The sequence below is a fragment of the Pongo pygmaeus genome, chromosome 5, assembly GCF_028885625.2.
Source record: "Pongo pygmaeus isolate AG05252 chromosome 5, NHGRI_mPonPyg2-v2.0_pri, whole genome shotgun sequence".
NCBI classification, from domain to species: Eukaryota; Metazoa; Chordata; class Mammalia; order Primates; family Hominidae; genus Pongo; species Pongo pygmaeus.
The window spans coordinates 83,025,727-83,048,401 of NC_072378.2; the positions used below are offsets into that span (position 1 = coordinate 83,025,727).

Here is a 22,675-nt window from a genome sequence, read left to right on the forward strand (position 1 = left end):
AGCCAGCCTTTGAGGGAAAATTTCAGGTGATTTGGATTTACGTTTGTAAATGCATTTATACATCTTCCCAGTATCGGTGATATATTTAGAAATAAAACAGAGAACTCAGCAAATCAAATGATTCTGTTTTATCTAGTTCTATGTGGAATTTCTTGGCTAAGAATAAAATACTCTAGGCAATTTCAGTGCCAACATAGTAGAGCTTTATCTGAAATGTCTTACTATCTCTTTCTCGGGAGTGCAGACACTAAACAAATACACAAATATAAGGTGATTTTAGTTCCGTTGAAGTGATTTGACCATATTTGTGTCAAAAGTTCAAGTAGTTTGCATTATATTTGTGGGGCAGGGAGGGAGCAGCAACTCTGTAAATAACATTAGCTAGTTAGCTAGCTCTTAGTAATGCTATCACATCGAAACCCTGCATTCATTTAATCCTTTCCTTTATATTTTGGGCAAAACTTGCTAGACAAACCAACAAATAAACAAAAACAAAAAAACTTACAGAAATTTACAAAAATAAAGGCTTTTATTTGTCAAATTAAATGTGGCTAGGAAGTTTGAATTTGAATTTGATGGTTAAGTTTTAAACTATGAAGTGAGATCAGCTAAAATTGGATGAGGAAAAAACTGTGTGAGCCCTGCTGCTTGCTCACTGGACAGCAGACCAGAATTCATTCCCAGGCCTCAAGTAACTGACCAAAGTTGAGAGAAAAGGGGAAGGGACCATTATCCCCGGAACTGAAACAAGAAGTTTCAGTGGATGTTAGGGAGGGACTATAGGCCATGGCTGAAATCATCAATCATGTCACCCTTGCAGGGGTAGAGAGTGATTTTGAAATGTAGCTGCCATTTATTGAGAGCCTACTATGGGCTCTCATAATAAGAGCTATAATACTTTAGATATTCTTCTATTTGATCCTAACAACACCTTTCGGGGTTGAGATTATCATTCCAATTTTTCAAATAAGGAAAATCAGGCTGAGGGAGATTAAGCAAATTGCCTGAATTTACCCAGCTGGTAAATAGCTGAAGCAGGATTTAGACCTAATGTGCGAGGAATGTTGAAATGGCTGAAAAAAATATACCTTGATTTGTGTTTGTCTATGTTAAAATAGATTTATTGTGGTTTTTAAAAAATTAATAAGCTTAATTTTTTCTTTTTGAGACGCGTCTTGGTCTGGGCTGGAGTGCAGTGGTACGATCCTAGCTCTCTGCAGCCTCAAGCTCCCCAGCTCTAGCAATCCTCCTCCCTCAGCCTCCTGAGTAGCTGGGACTACAGCCACATGCCACCATGCTCAGCTAATGTTTTATTATTCGTAGAGACAAGGGTTCATTTTGTTGCTCAAGCTGTTGCCTCAAACTCCTAGGCTCAAGTGATCCTTCCACCTCAGCCTCCCAAAGTGCTGGAATTACAGGTGTGAGCCACTGCGCCTCACCCTAAACTTAATTTTTAAAAGCCTCTTTAGGTTCACATATTATAAGGGTTTTAGGCCAATTTTATAAACAATCTATAATAATATAAGAAAATTAAAATAAGTTGGAGTCCCTCAAGCTCCATATGACAATCTCATGCATGTTTTGTATGGTTATATACACATATGCAATTTGATAAAACAGAGTCATATACATTCTTTGAAAGCTCAGGATGACTTTTTTAATACAGATTTTTTGCTTTCTCCTTAGTTCTTTCCTCCTCTGCTTACCCCCACATTCTAAAATACATTTTCCATACTTTCTCCTTTATTCACATAATCATTATCACACATATGCATTTATGTATACATATCTACATATAGATACATATATAAGTTCTTTGGTTGTTGCTTTTCTATGAATGGGACCATCTTATATATGTTCCTCAGTGCATTTCACTTAACTACACTGAGGAAATCCCTACAATGCAGCTGGTTTGGTCCTGATTTATTCTTGATAATAGCAACGTAATATCCCAGAGTATGGATATACCATAGTGTATTCAACTATTTTCCTTTTGTGAGCATTCACTTTATTTCTTCTTTTCTGCTATTATACAAAAATGATTGCAATAAGTATCCCTGTACATAGCCTTGATTTATTTTGAGCCCTGAAATCCTCCCTTTCCCTCACTCTTTATGTTCAGTCACCAGCTCACTCAATTTGAATCCTGTCACATCTATGGAATCTGTTCTCTCCCCATCTCCACCTCCATGGCTACTGCCTGGTTTGAAGCTTCATAATATCTAGCCTGAGCTATTGTAACAGTGTCTTAGCTGTTCTTTCCACTCCAAGTTTAAAAGACTTCTCTCTCTCCCCCAACAATTCCTTCTGCTTCCAGGATTCCCTTTTTGATATGCAAACGATCCTTATCTTTTCTGGTAGCCCCCTAGCATGTAGTTTGTGCAGTGGGCTAGGAGTAAGAGAAACAATCATGCATTGGAGATGGCAAATGGAAACCAATACTGACAGCGTATGGAGGCAACAACAAGGAGTGGTGACACCTGCCGACCTCAAGCGGGCCTGTTCCATCTAAATTGTTAGCTCCTACTTAGCTTCAGCTGACTACTGCCATGAGGGAATGTGGACCAGACTTGCCTGATGGTCTAATTTTTCACTCACACACACAAAAAACCTAGAAATCAAATTTTTAATGAAAATCTTCAAATTTTCTGGCTACACCAAAACATCTGCAATCTGAAATGTTTGTCCTTCAGGATAAAATGTGACTCAGCCTGTGAGTTATTCCCATCTCTCACTGTTTTCCACATCTATCATCTCTTCATTGATGATCCTGTCCTGTTTATTCATCCTCTAGGAGGTTACCTAAATGTGATGAAGTTTATTTGATTTAATGGATACTTCGTCTCTGGATCTAGTGAGAGTCTTGGGGCATTAAAAGAAAGAGAAGGAGCCGGGCGCAGTGGCTCACACCTGTAATCCCAGCACTTTGGGAGGCCGAGGCAGGCAGATCACTTGAGGTCAGGAGTTCAAGACCAGCCTGGCCAATATGGCGAAACCCCACCTCTACTAAAAATACAAAAATAAGCTGGGTATGGTGGCATACGCCTGTAGTCCCAGCTACTCGGGAGGCTGAGGCAGGGCAGGAGAATCGCTTGAGCCTGGGAGGCGGAGGTTGCAGTGAGCCAAGATTGCGCCACTGCACTCCAGCCTGGGTGATAGAACAAGATTCCACGTCAAAAAAGAAAAAAATAAAAGGGAAGGGAGAGTATAACAGAGAGAAGCTGATATTAGAGGTACCATGGTCTCTTGCCTTTCCTAGGAGTCATGTGGAAGAACAAAAACCAGTCGTATGTCACTTACTAGACTCTGCTCCTGGGGCCAATTCCTGGCTCTCCTTATTGAGCACTTACGTGCCAGGCCACAGCTAAGGGTGTCCACGTACATTCTCACATTTGCCCCTCATAACCACTCTTCCAGACAACTTTTATCATGCTAACTTTTCAAATGAGGGAACGGGGACTCCCAGAGGTTAAGTGGCTTGGCCCAAATCACATGGCTAATAAACGGCAGTGTTCAGGTTCAAACCTTAGTTTCCTAATCCCAGCTATATTTCCACTGAGTACACTGTTCTTATCCATAGTGGGTTCAGTTCCATATTCAGAGGCCATGCAGAAGGAGGAGGAATAGCCTTCATTCTTCTCGACTGGGTATGTGATTAAATAGGTGGTTTGCCCAGGATATTTTGACTCTGATAAAGCTCTTTATTGAAGGCTTATTCATGTCATCTAGTAATTTAATCATCATTTCCAGAACCAAGAAAATAAGTAATAATAAAAAATAAAACAAAAAGCTATCATAAATTTTCAAACTTGGAATATAAACGACTCTGATCCATTAGCCTTAATTTATAGGCCTATGAATTAAACTTTACAGGAGTCTCTCTCCTCTGGCAATGTCCTGTGAAATCCTGTCTCTGGGAGACTTTCTGGTTGGGGCCCAGTGCTTTAGTCCTGGCTGCATTTCCCGGAGTTCGTGTCCTCTTCGGATTTTTAATTTATACTTATTTATGATGTTTCTAGGTTAAGTCTCTGGTTTCTGTAAGAAATCCAGTTTCCTCTGATAATTCACTCTATTGTGTCTAAGCTACAGATGAGAGTGGTAGACTGTCTTGATTCTGGTCCATTTGATTTTCTCAGTTAACATTTGTTAAACATCTAAGTTGCAGGTACCGTACTTAGTGCTGGATATATAAAAGTTTTGCTGCCCTTGAGGCTGTCCTATTTGGGAGGCAGACATGGAAAAAAATAATTCTGAAACAGTGTGGCAAGTACCCAGGACCAGTGCTTGCACAAAGGCAGTAGAGAGATCAACACTGCCTATCAAAGAACACGACCAAATGGAGGAGGGGCTGCACTGAGGGACCCAACTTTCAGATTTTTGGGGGAAAACATCATTGCATTTCCTTGGGCCACCCAGAAAATTAGAGAAAGCCAGTGGTTTTGCAGGTTTGTGGAGCGCCAGCAACTGTTCCTCAAATTAGCAGATCATAGGTGGCTTCTATCACAGTATATCTAATTTGAGGACAAATGCTACCTTACCCTTTTTTTTTAATTACATCTGCTTAATTTTCTCAGTCTGCCTTAACTAAGGGACCCCTAGGTTTTTAAATAGGCACAACCATACAACCTAATAAATAATAAAGAGGGTTTTGATAAAACCTTGGGATTAAAAGTTAACAGGAAGATTACAGCCAAAGCAATTCAGGTCCCTCTACAAGGTTGAGTCATCAGTTAGACCTTCACCACGGACTGTGAAACATCTCCTCTTCCTTTCTTTCCATAGCTAAAACTTTCCAAGTACATTTCCATGATAAGTAAGATTTAGTCTTGGATAGAGATTTATTCTATTTTGGTCTCAGCCTCTTGGGAAATCAAGTCTAGAAAAAAAGGCTAAGTAGTATAGCCTTAATCACAGCCAGGCCTGACAGTGGTCATGGCTTCTCTTCTAGAGAGGCCACTGCACCCCTCGTGACCTGAAATGTGACAGAAGATGTATTCTGGGCCTCTTGGTTCCATTTCTGGGGAAGCATACAAATGCCTCCATTAAGCTGGGGACCTCACAAAGGACAGATGGTTATCAATTTTGTTGGTGCATTAACCAAGAATTTGGGTTGTATTAAAAGTAATTTGATAAAGTCTTTGGTCACAATACTCACAATAATTGAAGATAAAGTCTAGGAGCTTGGGGAGACATGGCTGGAAACTTTGTTATGAGTTTATTTTTTTTAACTGATAACATTTCCTATAATGCATTATTTCCTAAAATGGTAAGAGTTATATTATCCAAAGTTTTCATTCCCATGTGGAAAGCTGGTTGAGAAGCATTGGAAAATTATAGGACCATCATTACAAGACCAGAATGAGGAATTTGATGGGTTGACAGTCTAGTTTGGTATGGGTTTCTGAACTGCCCATACTTTGCTATAGAATACCTGAGGGGCTGGACTAGGCCAGGAGAGCAAATCCTGATTAAGAGAAGCCAGAATTCTGGCCAGTCACGGCGGCTCACTTCTGTAATCACAGCACTTTGAGAGGCTAAGGCAGGAGGATCGCTTGAGGCCAGGACATCAAGACCAGCCTAGGCACCATAGCAAGACCCTGCCTCTACAAAAGAAATAATTTAAAAAGCTGGGTGAGATGGCATGTGCCTGTATACCTGGGAGGTGGAGGTGGGAGGATTGCTTGAGCCCAGAATTTGAGGCTGCAGTTAGCTATGATCCTGCCACTGCACTCCAGCCTGGGTGACAGAGTGATAATTTAAAAACCCTGTCTCTAAAAATTTAATTAATTAAAATTTTTTAAAAATAAGGAGGAAGCCAGAAACCTAGAACTAGAGAAATAGTAAATATGAAGCATCAGGACCAGATGAAGTAAAGTGATAAATTTTGAAAACAGTCAAATTGATAAGACAACCTGGAATAGATCCAGAAATAAGGTACAAGAGGGCTTGGGGTCAAAGGCTTAGGAAGGGGGGCATGAAAATGAGAGAGCCCTGGAAGTTTTCTTTCTGTGATGTCAGTGGAGAATGCTGAATAAAGTGAAGGCAGCAGACCTGGGTCCACAGTGAATCCTTCTGGATTTATACAGTGTTAGAATCCCAAAAATGTTTGAGAGCTGCAGGCCTTGGAACTCCTCCAGCTCAACCATCTCAATTTACAGATGAAAAAGCAGAGGCCCAGGGCACACAGCTATTTAGTGTCAGGCAGAATTCCCATTCTGAGTTCTGGACTTTCTCTGTGACTTCTCCACACTCCATCTGACTAGCAAACTTCTTAGTTCCATGTATAATCCAGCAGCTACTATACGCCAGGCCCTGTGGTAGATGGTGGTGATTCAAAGATGCATATGACTATTATGATCTAATTGGTGAGACAGAGAGCTTCAGAACTAATTCTAACTGGTAAAAATTACCAATAGATTTTAATATATGGGTAAATGCATATGTTAACAATGGTAAATGAGAAAACAGCAATGAAATTGTATATATAGTTGGCCCTTGGACACATATTTGAACTGCACAGGTCCACTTATATACAGATATTTTTTTTTTACCCAAAAGCGGATAGAAAACAGTATTTTCAGGCAGAAATGCTTAAACAGAGGGCAGACTTTTCCTATACGCGGGTTCCCCAGGGCCCACAGCTGGACTTGGACTTGAATATGAGATGATTTTAGTATGGGGGGCTGAGGGGAAGAGGGCCTGGAACCAGTCCGTTGAGTATAACGAGGGACAATGCTAAGTATGTTATCATCTCATTAAAAGTACACAGAAACTTGAGATACGCAATAACCCACTAACGAACCAAATGTTACAAGACATGCTAAGACCTTGTGTTGTAAGTACTTGTGCACTTACTTGATCTCCCTGCTTTAGGGCCAGGACCGAGTTTTTTTGTTGTTGTTGTTGGTTTTTTTTGTTTTGTTTTGTTTTGTTTTTTATGTATTCTCTCGTTGTATCAGTGCATCTTGCCCCAGACCTGTCACCCACTAGAATTTGTTGTTAAACAAATGAAGCTTCCTTTCTCATGTGGCCTCCATCCGTCTCCTAAAGGAGAATAAAAGAGCAAGAGAACGGATGAGGTTAGAATGCTGGTGGGACTGAGATGGGAAAGGACCTTAAAGGTTACTCGCCCAAAGAAGAAAACCAGCCTTTTCCCTGCAGACGGAAACTGACGCGCTCCCCCTGGAGGCAGCGCAGGATGCTCCCGGGGGTCCAGGCGTCCCAGCCTGGGGTCCCCATCCTTGTGTGCAGCCTGGGCGCCTGGTACAAGTCGGGGTAACCCTGTGGCTTGTGCATCCAGAGAAGCTAGGTCTCCGGTGGAGACTAGCTTGGGATAGGGTTGGGGAGACGCCCTCCGTTCTTCTAGATGCCTGGGGTCTCAACAGCAAGCAGTGAGGAATGAGACTTTTACTGAACAACTCCTGAGACTGTTAAAGGAGTGCATACTATCACAGAGACAGGCATCCCCTGTGAACCTACTCATGAATTTTTCCTAATGCTTAATTCAGCTTGAGGGCAGAAATGCTGGGGCAAGACACGGCCAGGTCCGCCCGGTTCCTCCAGGGAAATCCCCTCTCCGCCTTCCCTCTCCGTCTCCTCTTGTCCACCTCCTCCCCCTCCCCTCCCCCCACTCCATCCCACCGCGCCTGCCCCTCGTCATCGCCCCTTTTCCCCTCCCATCTCCCGGCCGTAGTGCGGCGCAGCTCTTTCCTCCTCCGCAGTCTCAGTGGCGAGCTCCGGGTGCTGTGGCCCGGCCTTGGCGGGGCGGCCTCCGGCTTAGGCTGGCTGAGAGGCTCCCAGCTGCAGCGTCCCCGCCCGCCTCCTCGGGAGCTCTGATCTCAGCTGACAGTGCCCTCGGGGACCAAACAAGCCTCGCAGGTAAAGATGAAGCTCCCCAAACCCAACAACCTTAGAACTTAGAAATTTCCCTGAGAAAGGCAGGACCTACCCGAGGAGAGCTTCTTTGAAGGACTTTGAAGAAATGGATCAAACTTGGCACTTTCTTTTAGTCCTCAAAGAAACTAACCACCCTTCCCATAGGCAGTTCTGTGTGCCGGCCTCTGCACAGTTTAATATTAATAGCAACAATATTTGCATTGGAATATAAATGGAATTCTTTCTGCTTAAGCAGTACCAGAGGGGACCCTCTTTATTTTTATGATTGTTAACAGATGCCATTGAGAAAGGTATGAAACGCATTCCTGAAAAGTCTCTTTGGCGGGGTTACTATGAAAGCTAGCCTCTCCCCTCTACCCTTTTATCAACTTGGCTGCAGGGGTCAGCAAAAGGAGCATAGGAAAACGTTTAGAAAACGAGGCGAAATGAAGTAGAAAAGCTTTTGACTTGCTTTGAAATACTCTAGCTAAAAAAAAAAAAAGTGTGTGGGGTGGTGATGGTGGATGAAACATTGGCAAAATATTGACAATAGTTGAAGCTGGTGATGTGCACATGGGGGTTGTACTTTTCTCTCAACTTTTAATACTTTTCTCTGTGCTTTTGTGTAGTCTTGAAATTTTCTATAATAAAAGGTTTTTTAAAAAGTTGTAGAAACACTCCCCCTTGATTGCTCTGACATTTTTACGCTGTCCTTGATTTGAAAAGAAGCTGCATGCTGTGTCTAGGGGGCTTTCGCCCCTTATTAACCCTTCTGACTTCTGAAATTCATTCTTATTTTATCCGAAGTACATTTGTCTTCACAGAAGATTATAAAAGTCATATTTTGCTGGCTGGAGAATTATACTTAGAATCTGGTTTATAATTTAGAAGAGAGAATGTTAAAATCCCTGCCAAATAAGACGTGTAGGCTTGAAGGTAGAGGCCAAGTATCATATGGAATTTTATTTTTATTAGGAAATATTAGAGGAGTTCTTTTAGTGGGGAAAGTGGTGGATGTGGATACTGTCCCCCATTTTTTCTTCCAGATAGCTGGGAAAACTGCATGCTCTTAAGAAGCTTTTTCACGTTTTAAAATGTGAGATTGTTTAGCATATTCTTGGCATACAGTATATGTTCATTAGATGTTAAAATAAACAATTGCTAGTGAGAGTTAATTTTCTCCATTGGGTAAATGATTTTCTTCCGTCCAATGCTCAAATATCCAACAAGCATATTGCATTTGAACAGTAGGATCAGACTCAGAATTTGGGAGGATGGAGCTACTTTACCTTAGCACTGAGTTAACTTTGCAGATGAGAAATCTGAGATGGAGAAGTTAGGAAACAGTAAAGTTAAGGTAGTAGTATGCAAGCTATTATTTTATAATTAAAAAACGTTAAGCTTCGTATAGGTAAAACTGATGTGGGTTAGCCAAAAACATTGTGACCATAGATGCTTTAAAACCTGAAAAGTAGCATACCTATTTATAGATATTCTTTGCTCTCAAAGGCCAACTTGAAAAATACAGATAAGTCTAGAGCTATATGCTGTGCACTTCATAAGGCAGCATACGAAAGAGTCCTCTTGGGGTTCCTTTAATGTCATTCACCCAAAATTTGATTTATCCATAGGATTGCAGAAATTGAGATGTACAGGTCATGGAAAAATAGCCCCCAAACAAAGGGAGGTTTTGTTTTTTATTGTGATGAGAAACAGAAGTTGTGGGTTACTGTAAAATAATCAACTGTGTAACTTTACCATCTTCCTTTCCCCCAAGTACTGCCAAACTTTTTAAGCAGACATTTTTTTGGTCTCCATTTATGAAACTAAACTTGAAAATAGTGCTATGGTATGATATTTTGAATAGAAATTGTCCCACTGTCAATGAACTTTCTTGCCATTTATTCTCAGCCTAGAATCAGTGGAGAGCTTATCCTTTAGCAATGGATTATAAAGTATTTGATAAACGTGAAATATTTGGCAGGTTCAAGATTTTCCTTAGCATTGAAATAAATTGTGGCACGTTTGGGGGACTAATTCACAGTGCTGTAGGTCATGCTGGAAGTGTGCTGGCACTACAACTGTTTTTGAAAAACTATCTGCCAGAAAATTGTCTGGCTGTAGACAGCATTATCAGTCCTCAGTTCATCAGGGTGGGCTCTGTGGCCTGTAGGTGGGTTTTCTAAATGTAATAAATTCCATATGTCTCCCTATGTCACAGCCATTTAGTATATTATTAGCCAGTTAAAAGTTTTGCCCCTGCTGAATCTTACATGCTTTTAAAATAAAATCTATTTCACAGCTGAGTTAAGTGTAAACATTTTAAATACCTGCGTTAGATTTGCCATCACCAGGCTAACTTTGCCATCTAGTGGTAGCAACGTGGATAACAGGCACGTTCTTCCCTGGATGACTAGGAATTGAACCTTCCTGAGAAGCATTGATGAGTAAATTACTTGTGTTTTCTCACTTGTGGTTTACTCTAGAACTTTAAAGCTGGAAGAAATCTTAGAAATGTTGTAGTCCACCTCAACAGTTAAGGATTATCAGAGATATTCTTTAAAAAAGGTTTCGAAATGCATGGCAGAGTTAGTTGGTATGCATTTGTTGAATAGACAAATTTATCTATCCTGTTCTAATTCTTGTTTTTCTTCTAGCAATATTGCATCCTACCACTATGAAGTTTTATCGTGATCTTCTGTTTTTAGTTTTTAAATTGCATTTCTGTATATTATTTCTTAAAATATCACATTTTCATTTATATTTTAAGTCCCAGAAGGAAACATTCTTTTCCACTGTTTTTGTTGGTTTGTTTGTTTTGAGACAGGGTTGCCCTGTCTCATTCTACTTGCCCAGGCTGGAGTGTAGTGACACAACCACAGCTCATTGCAGCCTCCACCTCCCAGCTTAGGTGATCCTCCCAACTCAGCCCAGAGTAGCTGGGACCACAGGCATGTGCCACCACACTTGTAGAGACAGGGTCTCCCTATGTTGCCCAGGCTACTCTCAAACTCCTGGACTCAAGTGATCCTCCCATCTCAGCCTCCCAAAGTGTTAGGATTACAGGTGTGAGGCACCGCGCCCGGCCGTTTTCTACTTTTTAATCACTCCCTACTACTACTACTTCTTTTTTCTTTTTTTGATGGAGTCTCGCTCTGTTGCCCAGGCTGGAGTGCAATGGCGTGATCTCGGCTCACTGCAACCTCTGCCTCCTGGTTCAGGGGATTCTCCTGCCTCAGCCTCCCCAGTAGCTGGGATTACAGGTGCGCAACAGCACGCCCGGCTAATTTTTGTATTTTTAGCAGAGATGGGGTTTCACCACGTTGGCCAGGCTGGTCTGGAACTCCTCACCTCAAGTGATCCATCCACCTCGGCCTCCCAAACTGCTGGGATTACAGGTGTGAGCCACAGCCTCCACCACTCCCTACTACTACTTTCTTTCTAAACAGGCAGTCTGTTGTAAAAACTCAATTCTCACCTTTGTAAGTGTAGTCGTTTCCTACTGCTGCTATAACAAATTACCAAAAACTTAGTGGTTTAAAACAACACAAATTTATTATCTTATGCCTCTGGAGATCAGAAATCTAAAGTTTTGGCCGGCGCGGTGGCTCACGCCTGTAATCCCAGCACTTTGGGAGGCCGAGATGGGCGGATCACGAGGTCGGGAGATCGAGACCATCCTGGCCAACACGGTGAAACCCCATCTCTACTAAAAATACAAAAAAAATTAGCTGGGCATGGTGGTGGGCGCCTGTAGTCCCAGCTACTGGGGAGGCTGAGGCTGGAGAATGGCGTGAACCTGGGAGGCGAAGCTTGCAGTGAGCCGAGATCACACCATTGCACTCTAGCCTGGGCGACTGAGCGAGACTGCCTCTCAAAAAAAAAAAACAAAAAGAAATCTAAAGTTGTATCGTGATCTTCTGTTTTTAGTTTTTAAATTGCATTTCTGCATATTTTTCTTAAAACAACACATTTTCATTTATGTTCCTCCTTCTGGAAGTTCTAGGAAATACTTTTTTCCTTACCTTTTTCAGCATCTAGAGGTAACTCATATTCCTCAGCTCGTGATCCTGCATTACTCTGGCCTCTGCTTCCATCTAGCAGCCCTTCCCACTCTTAACCCGTCTGCCTTCTTCTTATATGAGCCCCTGTGATTGCATTGGATCCACCTGGATAATCCAGAATAACCACTTCACCTTAAAATCCTTAATGTAATCATATTTGTAAAGTCTCTTTTCTTGTGTGTGGGAGATATTCACAGGTCCTGGGGATGAGGATATTTGGCATACCACAATGAGGCAGTTAGAGATGTATGAAATACCTTGTAAATATCTACCTGAGTGTTGGCTCCCCCTGTTTGATATGAAAAACATTGGCATTAATCTTTGTGGAGTGCATACTGTGCTCTTGGCATTGTGCTTATCATATTAGTTTCTCACAGAAATATTCTAAAATATTATCTCTATCTAATAAATGTGGGAAATAATGTCTAGAGAGATTAGGTAACCTTCACAAGATCACAGTGTAACAAGTGGCAAGTGTACTTACAGTGGATTTGGCTTCAAAGCCCACTGCCCCCATAATCATTGAAACACCCTAGTTCTTACTCCCCTTTTTTTATTACGTTACAGACACTGTTATTTTCTCATACACTTTCTAAATTAAATGTTACCTCCATGCAGTGCTGCTGTCAGGGAGTGCCTCAGTGGGTCAGGAATTAGATTTCATAAGCTACCACTTCTCCTCAGCATCTGTTCCCCCAAATAAAACTGATTATGAAAGTTTTTACAATTGTCATCCAAAACATCACCGCTTTCTTTAGTGCTTGCTTTATTTCTGTTTATGTCACTTGTAACTCTCCCCATCTCCTGCTGTGGCCTTTTGCCTAAGCCATTTCTCTCTGCAGTTATTCAGAATCATCTGGCCAGGCCCCAGTGTTTCCCTGTTGTGTGTCAATCCTGAGTAGGTGGAGGATGAAAGTAGAGGAGAAGATGAGGGCATGTCTTCACATTTAGGTATGCATGTAAACAGAGCCAGTGGTGTTAGGAAGGACAGGTGGTTGGGATTGCAAATGGCTAAATAGAGGACAGCCAAGTTTTAAAAGGGGGTCATGCAATCATTGGTGTGTACTAAGATACACACTAAGGTAGAGGGTGGTGTTGGCCCTACAGGGTCATTGATATGACTGAGTAGTTCCTGACCCACAGCAGCCTCCCAGGAACTGTTTGACGGATCAATGCAAAGTTGTGTCCCATGGCAACATGCTATGTACATAAATATGGACAAGTACCTCACTAGACATTACAAGGAACCAGGTGAAAAGAAAGGCATAAGTAATTGTGAGTCTGTCACCTGGTGAGGGAAAGCAATTCAATGCAGGTCCTTCAATGGTAAGTCAGCATCTTTGCTTTCTCATAGACAGAAAAAATAATTGATTTGAAATATTAATATAGTGGGCAGCCATCTAATCTTTCATTAGTTTGCCTCCTCTATCTAAGCTAGACTATAAACTTAGGGTAAAAAACAAAACACAAAAGAGAAACTGAGCCTTAAGGTATAATGTCATTTCATCATAGGATTCTATATACTCTAGATAGACTCACTCAAAAGTTGTTTTTCTTTCATTGTAGATCACTCCCTTAGAGTAATTATGTTGACATAGACTCTGTTTCTTTTTAGGCTGAGGGTCTGATGCAGTTCCAAAATTCCCAGTGTAGATCCAGGCTATAAATAAGACACAGAAAATGCAATTTAAGTGTTTTGTGGCTGCATAGTGTTTAATCACACTGAAGTTTAATAGCAATGAGAGAAATATATTACAGAGCCATGGATATTCATAGAAATAAGTAATTAGGAAAGCATTCATTTGGGAAGTCTCTAAAGTGAAGCTGTCCTTGAACAAAAAACAAAACAAAGAAAAAGCGAATTTTAGAGTGAGTTGGAAACTATCTTGAAATAAAAATATTTGACTGTAAAACTGACTTTTTAGAAAACTACAAGATCTCTAATTTTGGCTTATATAACAACCTGTTTTGAAGTGATACAAATTCACCAATTAAGGTAGGATAATAATTATAAAATAACGTGTTAACTGCTTACTATCCTCTGGGCTCAGTAGTAATTCTTTGCATGTATCATCTCATTTAATCTCCATAACAATGTTATGAAGTCGAAATTACTGTAATATTATGCCCACTTTGCAGATGAGGAAAGTGAAACTTCAAGAGTTAATGAACTGCCCACATGCACATGCCTCATAAGTGGTGAAAAGGGAATTGAACCCAAGCCTTCCCACTCCTTGGTCTGCACTCATAACCACTATGCTGGTACAGATACACAAATATTCTCAACGCTGTCAGCAATCACATTTCTAAGAAACTATAAACAAATAACAAAAGGGTAATAGTAAGTGATCTCGTAGTTAAGTGTGGTCACTTCTATTAATAGATTGGGTACAAATGTGTAATTACATCTCTTCCATCAGTAAGAGTTCGTCTACATACACAGACATTCTTACTTCCTCCTTAATTCCCTTCTACTCAATCTGTCTTCAGGATCCAGCCCATAATCAGCTGTGTGTATGCTGACTCACAGCGGTGGACAGCAATCACTGCAACTTTGCTTTCATTAACCAAAGTTGGAATTTGAAGCCCCAAATCCAAGCCATCTGGAAAAGGACAGTGAAGGTCACAATTATATTGGAAGACAGGAAAAATGAGGGGGGTGGGGAAGCCAAGGGACGTTAGACTTTCAAAATATTATAGCTGCCCCTTCAATTGGGACTGTGTCTTTTTAGATCAATGAGTTAGTCCTTTTTGGATAATGGGCATATGTAGACGTATCCACTGAACAAACTGTGGATTGCTCTATCAGTAAGAGCTATCATTTATGCCACATTGACATTTTACCACAAGACAAACTTAGATTTTCCAAAAGAAAGTGTCCTTAAACATTTGCCCAATTTTAAATTACAGGCCAAATTAGGCTAACTAAATCCATGTCCTCTTATTACTGTGATTCTGAGGTCACATTACAAAGCTCTGCCCTTCCCATACCCAAGGGTAGACGTGGGCATGGTTTTTATTCCTGTGGTGCACTGCACAGAGCTCTCTCAAAGGGCACCAGGCAGGGCTGGTGAACCAATGCCATTGAATGATCTGTAGTATGAGATATTGGAGGCATTACATAGAAACCTTATGAATTTCACTTTTTTGAGACATGTGATGCACATAGGATCACTATGTGATCCTAATTCACACCACTGCACTCTAGCTTGGTGACAGAGCCAGACTGACTCTCAAAAAATAATTAAAAATAAAAATAAAAATAAAAGTAAGTTATGTTTGTTTTTTATTAATTGGCTGAGTGATTTGATATTGTCAGTTGCTAACATAGTAAAAGCATAAAGTCAGAATAAATTAATTTTGTACACAGAGATGAAGCAGATGTCATTTAAAACCCAGGTAAGCCATCATCCTTGGAAAGACCACCTTCTGGGGTATGGCTCATGTTGCTACACCAGAGCCTTGGCTACTGTAGTGGTTCTTAAACTTTATTGAGTGTCAAAGTCATCTGGAGGGCTGGTTAAACCTAGCTGGAAGTCACTCTCCACCACCCTTTCAGGAGAGTTTCTAACAGTAGGTCTGGGGCAGGCCCTGAGAATTAGCATTTTTAACAAGTTCCCAGGTAATGCTGAAGTTACCAGTATAGGGACTGTCCTTTGAGAACCCCTGGTCTGGTGTTTCCTTTTGGCGAGCAACCAAGATATGGGCTCTCAACCACCATTCATAACTGCTGTGAGAATGTGAACGTGAACACAGAGCAGGAAAACCATACCTATATCATTGGTATTATCATTTGATAAGTCAAATCATTGCTTTGTACCAAGGATGGTTTCAAATAGCATTGAAAATTTCCAAAGTATTGTCCAAGGCCTTTGACTAGAACAATAGCTTTATAAACCAGTGTCATCTTCATAGGCAGAAATAAAATTATACTTAAATACAATTCAACTCTGATGAGGCTTTCTTAAAAGTCTGGCTACAGAATTATGGCACAGGATAAGCCTAACTGGGGAAAAAATATCACAGTAACACTATTTAGACATCCTTTATTTTGCCCAGGAATGCCTTTCACAAGTGTATTGCTCCTCAGATCATTAGTATCAAGCGTTAAGATATACCAAATGAGATACTTTGTGTCTCTTGACGTGGATATTTGGCTGACTTTCAAGCTTTGATGTAATCATATATTAAGTACACAGTGGACAGCTGTTGTCATAAAGAGCTAAATGAAAAAGCAATTAAGAAAAAGTTTCCCACACCAAAACAACTCCCTTGATTGAAATTTTGCTGAGAATCAAGTAGATTTAAAAATATATATAATGATATATATCATTTTTATCTATTTTGGTTTGTTGATAAGCTAAGTAGCAGCAAATAACTCTTTGATTTTCACTTTTTTTTTCAGCCAAGGACATAAATTTTCATCCTGGGAACTACAATTTCAAGCGCTCAGTATAGTTACTGAGTCGTGAGCCTTTTTCATTCTAATTAAATGAACTTGATGAAATACTACTGAGAAAAATTGCATAGAAGACAAAATAAAATACTAAGTGGCTCTACTCTACAAAATCCTTGATGATATAATTACTGTTTTGCAGTGGTGACTATTAGAAAATATTGTGACATAAGTGCAGATTTCCTCCCCTCCCCTCACCTCCCCTCCTCCTCTCCTCTTCGACAGGGTCTCACTTTGTTACCCAGGCTGGAGTTCAGTGCCATGATCATGGTTTACTGCAGCCTTGACCTCCTGGGTTCAAGCGATTCTGCCGAGTAGCTGGGACTACAGGCGTGTGCCACCATGCCTGACTAATTTTTTAAAAGTTTTTTTTGTAGAGATGAGGTCTCAGTATATTGCCCAATCTGGTCTTGAACTCCTGGATTCAAACAATCCTCCCATCTTAGCCTCCCAAAGTGCTGGGATTACAGGTGTGAGCTACCACACCCGGCCTGCTTAATATTTCCAAATGTATAATGGTTCAAATTAATTATCTTATGTTTTCATTAATATATCACATTTAAACAATAAATAGGTTAATGTAGCATACATTTTTGTTTGATCAAAAGAATGTTTTAGTTTGTTAATAAAATTATTGTACTTGTATATGGCAACATAAATCCTGTTGTATCAAGGGATACCGATATTGAACTCTGCATCAGGGTTGACTTTTGCCTTTTGTGCCAGTGCACACATCCTGTGGGTGTACCCTGTGGTACAATGGCTGTGGGCCATTGCTAATGTGCTTTCTTTTCCATGCAAAAAATAAATAAATAAAATAAAGCTTATCAGAAGGCATTGAGGATGAAGGTATTGTAGGAATAAGTGAATGCTGAATTGCCTCTGCTTTATACAAAGTACAAATCATTTGCTTAAGTCTTGATATTTTAACTATTAGTTAAAAATGACTTGGAGCATAGTTGGCAAATAATAGCAACACAGAGGTTCAAAATTGCTGCTCCAGCGTGCTCCTACTATACTCACCTCCAAGCAAAGATGGCTGATACATATCAGTTCCACTAAATAGATACATGTACATGCCAGTGAGCCTCAAGAAAAGGAGGGCAAGAAGATGTGAACAGTAGCAGAGGTATTAAATAATTTATTATGTACTGGCACCTTTAACAATATTTAAATAACACAAGAACACTGGTCTTAGATGGTGAGACCTATGGTGAAAAGGGACTATATCTAACCATTATCATGTCCCCCCCAAATAGCCTGTACTTCATAAATTCTTACAAATAATTTTAATATGCAGTAAAGTCCCACCATAAGGCATTTTGTATGGAGCTTTGCTTAGAGGGTGGTTTCAAGCACAACTTTGTTTTTTAAAAATGCATGGTACATTTTTCTTACTTTAGCATAAAATGGCCTGTGCTATATATTTTCTTTTTATGACCAGGCATTCTATAAAAATCAAAGCAGATCAATAGAAGATTAATTAGCAATTTATTGCTAATACTCTTACTGCTTTAAAACATTATCCAAGAATTTGCATTGCACCTTCACATCAGCTTGGGCTATGAATCCTCGTTCATGGACATTCACTGTATCCAATGAGCAGTTTTTTGAGCTCTGTGCTAGGCAGTTATAGTCTAGAAATGGAGAAGTTATGATCCCTGTTTTTAAGTAGCTAAGTGTGGGAAAAGACTGCAGCACATTTGCTTTTATCTTTATTTCTAAATCATCTGGATAAAAAGTTGTAGGATATCTAAGAAGGAGAGTGTGGCTTAGCCGACAGAGGATCCCAACCTACTACCGTATTCTACTGTCTCAGGCACGAGGCTGTTAGGGGAGATAGAGGTGGAGATGACAGGTTGGGGTGGGAGCGAGGTGGATTAGGGCTGGTGGAGGGAAGTTTGGGTGGAAAACAACTTACTGATTTTGGAAGTCTGTGTGAGCCCGTTTACCAGTGTGTATCTAATCTCGTTAAAATCTAGGTAAGGTGAAAATAAGGACACCTCTTTGTGGTGAAGGTACATTTAGGATCCAAGGGCTAAATGAAATGGATAAGTAAGATTTAAAAAGAAAACATTGTAAACCTCTCTCTTTTTCTATTTTTAAGGACAAAATTAGAAGATCAAAATGGAAAATATGCTGCTTTGGTTGATATTTTTCACCCCTGGGTGGGCCCTCATTGATGGATCTGAAATGGAACAGGATTTTATGTGGCACTTGAGAAAGGTACCCCGGATTGTCAGTGAAAGGACTTTCCATCTCACCAGCCCCACATTTGAGGCAGATGCTAAGATGATGGTAAATACAGTGTGTGGCATCGAATGCCAGAAAGAACTCCCAACTCCCAGCCTTTCTGAATTGGAGGATTATCTTTCCTATGAGACTGTCTTTGAGAATGGCACCCGAACCTTAACCAGGGTGAAAGTTCAAGATTTGGTTCTTGAGCCGACTCAAAATATCACCACAAAGGGAGTATCTGTTAGGAGAAAGAGACAGGTGTATGGCACCGACAGCAGGTTCAGCATCTTGGACAAAAAGTTCTTAACTAATTTCCCTTTCAGCACAGCTGTAAAGCTTTCCACGGGCTGTAGTGGCATTCTCATTTCCCCTCAGCACGTTCTAACTGCTGCCCACTGTGTTCATGATGGAAAGGACTATGTCAAAGGGAGTAAAAAGCTAAGGGTAGGGTTGTTGAAGATGAGGAATAAAAGTGGAGGCAAGAAACGTCGAGGTTCTAAGAGGAGCAGGAGAGAAGCTAGTGGTGGTGACCAAAGAGAGGGTACCAGAGAGCATCTGCAGGAGAGAGCCAAGGGTGGCAGAAGAAGAAAACAATCTGGCCGGGGTCAGAGGGTTGCCGAAGGGAGGCCTTCCTTCCAGTGGACCCGGGTCAAGAATACCCACATTCCGAAGGGCTGGGCACGAGGAGGCATGGGGGACGCTGCCTTGGACTATGACTATGCTCTTCTGGAGCTGAAGCGTGCTCACAAAAAGAAATACATGGAACTTGGAATCAGCCCAACGATCAGGAAAATGCCTGGTGGAATGATCCACTTCTCAGGATTTGATAACGATAGGGCTGATCAGTTGGTCTATCGGTTTTGCAGTGTGTCCGACGAATCCAATGATCTCCTTTACCAATACTGCGATGCTGAGTCGGGCTCCACCGGTTCTGGGGTCTATCTGCGTCTGAAAGATCCAGACAAAAAGAATTGGAAGCGCAAAATCATTGCAGTCTACTCAGGCCACCAGTGGGTGGATGTTCACGGGGTTCAGAAGGACTACAACGTTGCTGTTCGCATCACTCCCCTCAAATACGCCCAGATTTGCCTCTGGATTCACGGGAACGATGCCAATTGTGCCTACGGCTAACAGAGACCTGAAACAGGGCGGTGTATCATCTAAATCACAGAGAAAACCAGCTCTGCTTACGGTAGTGAGATCACTTCATAGGTTATGCCTGGACTTGAACCGTATCAATAGCATTTCAACATTTTTCAAAATCAGGAGATTTTCATCCATTTAAAAAATGTATAGGTACAGATATTGAAACTAGATGGGCACTTCAATGCCAAGTATATACTCTTCTTTACATGGTGATGAGTTTCATTTGTAGGAAAATTTTGTTGCCTTCTTTAAAATTAGACACACTTTAAACCTTCAAATAGGTATTATAAATAACATGTGACTTCTTAATGGACTTATTCTCAGGGTCCTACTCTAAGAAGAATCTAATAGGATGCTGGTTGTGTATTAAATGTGAAATTGCATAGATAAAGGTAGATGGTAACGCAATTAGTATCAGAATAGAGACAGAAAGTTACAACACAATTTGTACTACTCTGAGATGGATCTATTCAGCTCATGCCCTCAGTGTTTATATTGTGTTATCTGTTGGGTCTGGGACATTTAGTTTAGTTTTTTTGAAGAATTACAAATCAGAAGAAAAAGCAAGCATTATAAACAAAACTATTAACTGTTTTACTGCTTTAAGAAATAACAATTACAATGTGTATTATTTAAAAATGGGAGAAATAGTTTGTTCTATGAAATAAACCTAGTTTAGAAATAGGGAAGCTGAGACATTTTAAGATCTCAAGTTTTTATTTAACTAATACTCAAAATATGGACTTTTCATGTATGCATAGGGAAGACACTTCACAAATTATGAATGATCATGTGTTGAAAGCCACATTATTTTATGCTATACATTCTATGTATGAGGTGCTACATTTTTAGGACAAAGAATTCTGTCATCTTTTTCAAGAAAGAGTCTTTTTCTCCTTGACAAAATCCAGCTTTTGTATGAGGACCATAGGGTGAATTCTCTGATTAGTAATTTTAGATATGTCCTTTCCTAAAAATGAATAAAATTTATGAATATGACTTTTAAAAGAAGGGTCTGGTTATTTTCCTTAGGAACCAAGGCTGCAACACATTCTGGCCATCATGTAGTGTAAGCAGAGTCCAGTGACTGCCCTGGGGCAAAACACAGAGTAGGCACTCAATGTGTATTTCTTGAATAAATAACTACTTGCTAAAAGGCTGTAAAAAGGGAATAGTTCAGGGCATTATGTTTAAAGAATTTTAGTGATCTATAATCAAATACCCTGTAAAATTCGGCAATTGCAGGCCTTATTTCTGGTCTGGTCTGTTCTTTCTGGTAGTTTCTAAGGCCATATTCTCTTCTCTCTTGACACACTCAAGTCATTGACTCTGCCAGGGTTCAAATTTATCTTATTATTTTTTAATAATGGGGAGTTATACTTTGGACTTGTATACCAAGAAATAATTGATTAGATTATGATAAATGATTTTGTGAATGGTGTTCAAAACAGCAGAAATTCAGTACAAGTGCAGATTCTTTTTTTTTTTTTTTTGAGATGTCTGGCTCTCTCACCCAGGCTGGAGTGCAGTGGCGTGATCTCAGCTCACTGAAATCTCTGTCTCCTGTGTTCAAGCAATTCTCCTGTCTCAGCCTCCAGAGAAGCTGGGACTACAGGTACGTGCCACCACGCCTGGCTAATTTTTGTATTTTTAGTAGAGGGGTTTCACCATATTGGTCAGGCTGGTCTCGAACTCCTGACCTTGGTTGATCCACCTGCCTCGACCTCGCAAGTGCTGGGATTACAGGCGTGAGCCACCGCACCTGGCCGTGCAGATTCTTTTATAATGTAAACCTCTTAAAAATAATTCCATAAAAATTAAAAAATAAATTAGCTATAACTCTTACTGTATCTGTATGTATGCTTTTGTATTTTTTATTTAATTGAAGTAGAGATAGGGTCTTGCTACATTGACCAGGCTGGTCTCAAACTCCTGGCCTCAAATGATCCTCCCGCTTTCGCATTAAAGTGTTGGGATTACAAATTTGAGCCACCATGCCCAGCCATATGTGTTTTGTATACAGGATTTCAGCAAGTATTAACTACCATTTTATTTTTTTAATGATTTGATTTAATTCCAAGCACATTTCACTGAGTAGTATTTTATTATTGTTTCCAGTGGTATAGGGCTATTGACTCAAACGTTTTGCTCAATTTTTGGGGGGGAAAACATCTATGTGATCACAGAAACAAAAATGTTCCAAGGTCAATTTTGCATACTTACACACTTGCAAACACACAGACACTTACACAGAATCTTCATCTTTGAGTCTTTGAATATAACTCCTAGGATTTGAGTAAGTTTAGAATACCTTTGGGTGCTGAGTAAAATAGTTTGGTACTTAAGGTTAAATTCTGAGTATATATTCATTATATATATAATTCTTAAAATCATTGTCCAATACACTTTTCAAAAATATAAAATTGAGCTTGTTTAATTTGCAGAGACTTTTTCTTTTTTTCTTTTTAGAAACAGTCTTGCTCTGTTGCCCAGGTTGGAGTGCAGTGGCACAATTACAGCTCACTGCAGCCTTGAACTCCTGAGCTCAATAGATCCTCCCACCTCAACCTTGCAAGTAGCTGGGATAACAGGCATGCATTAGCATGCCTGGCTAGAGGTTTTTTTTTTTAATTCTGTCATGCACTTTTCTTTTCCAAGTGAATCCTGAATCTTACATGACCTATTTAGGAACACTAAAATGTATTGCATTAACCAGAAAGTTTTGCTTCATATACTTTTTCTCTTATGTTTATCAGATTTGAAATTGAGAACTAGATTGAACTCACTTAGCTAAACAAACATACTTACATGCATACGTGTCTACTGTGTGCAAAGGACTGTACTGACTTATTGTCGGGAATCTTACCAATGGTGGATTTCAAATAACCATTTTCAA

The 22,675-nt window shown here is 40.2% G+C and overlaps 1 protein-coding gene across 1 annotated transcript; it reads left to right on the forward strand.

Annotated features, from left to right (window-relative positions):
• The first annotated feature begins 7,572 nt into the window (after positions 1 to 7,572).
• On the forward strand, positions 7,573 to 20,790 carry PRSS35 (serine protease 35). The gene is made up of 2 exons (XM_054491645.2): positions 7,573 to 7,878; positions 18,503 to 20,790. Exon 2 carries the CDS (start codon positions 18,523 to 18,525, stop codon positions 19,762 to 19,764), a length of 1,242 nt encoding a protein of 413 aa, XP_054347620.1. The 5' UTR covers positions 7,573 to 7,878; positions 18,503 to 18,522; the 3' UTR covers positions 19,765 to 20,790.
• The last annotated feature ends 1,885 nt before the right edge of the window (positions 20,791 to 22,675 follow it).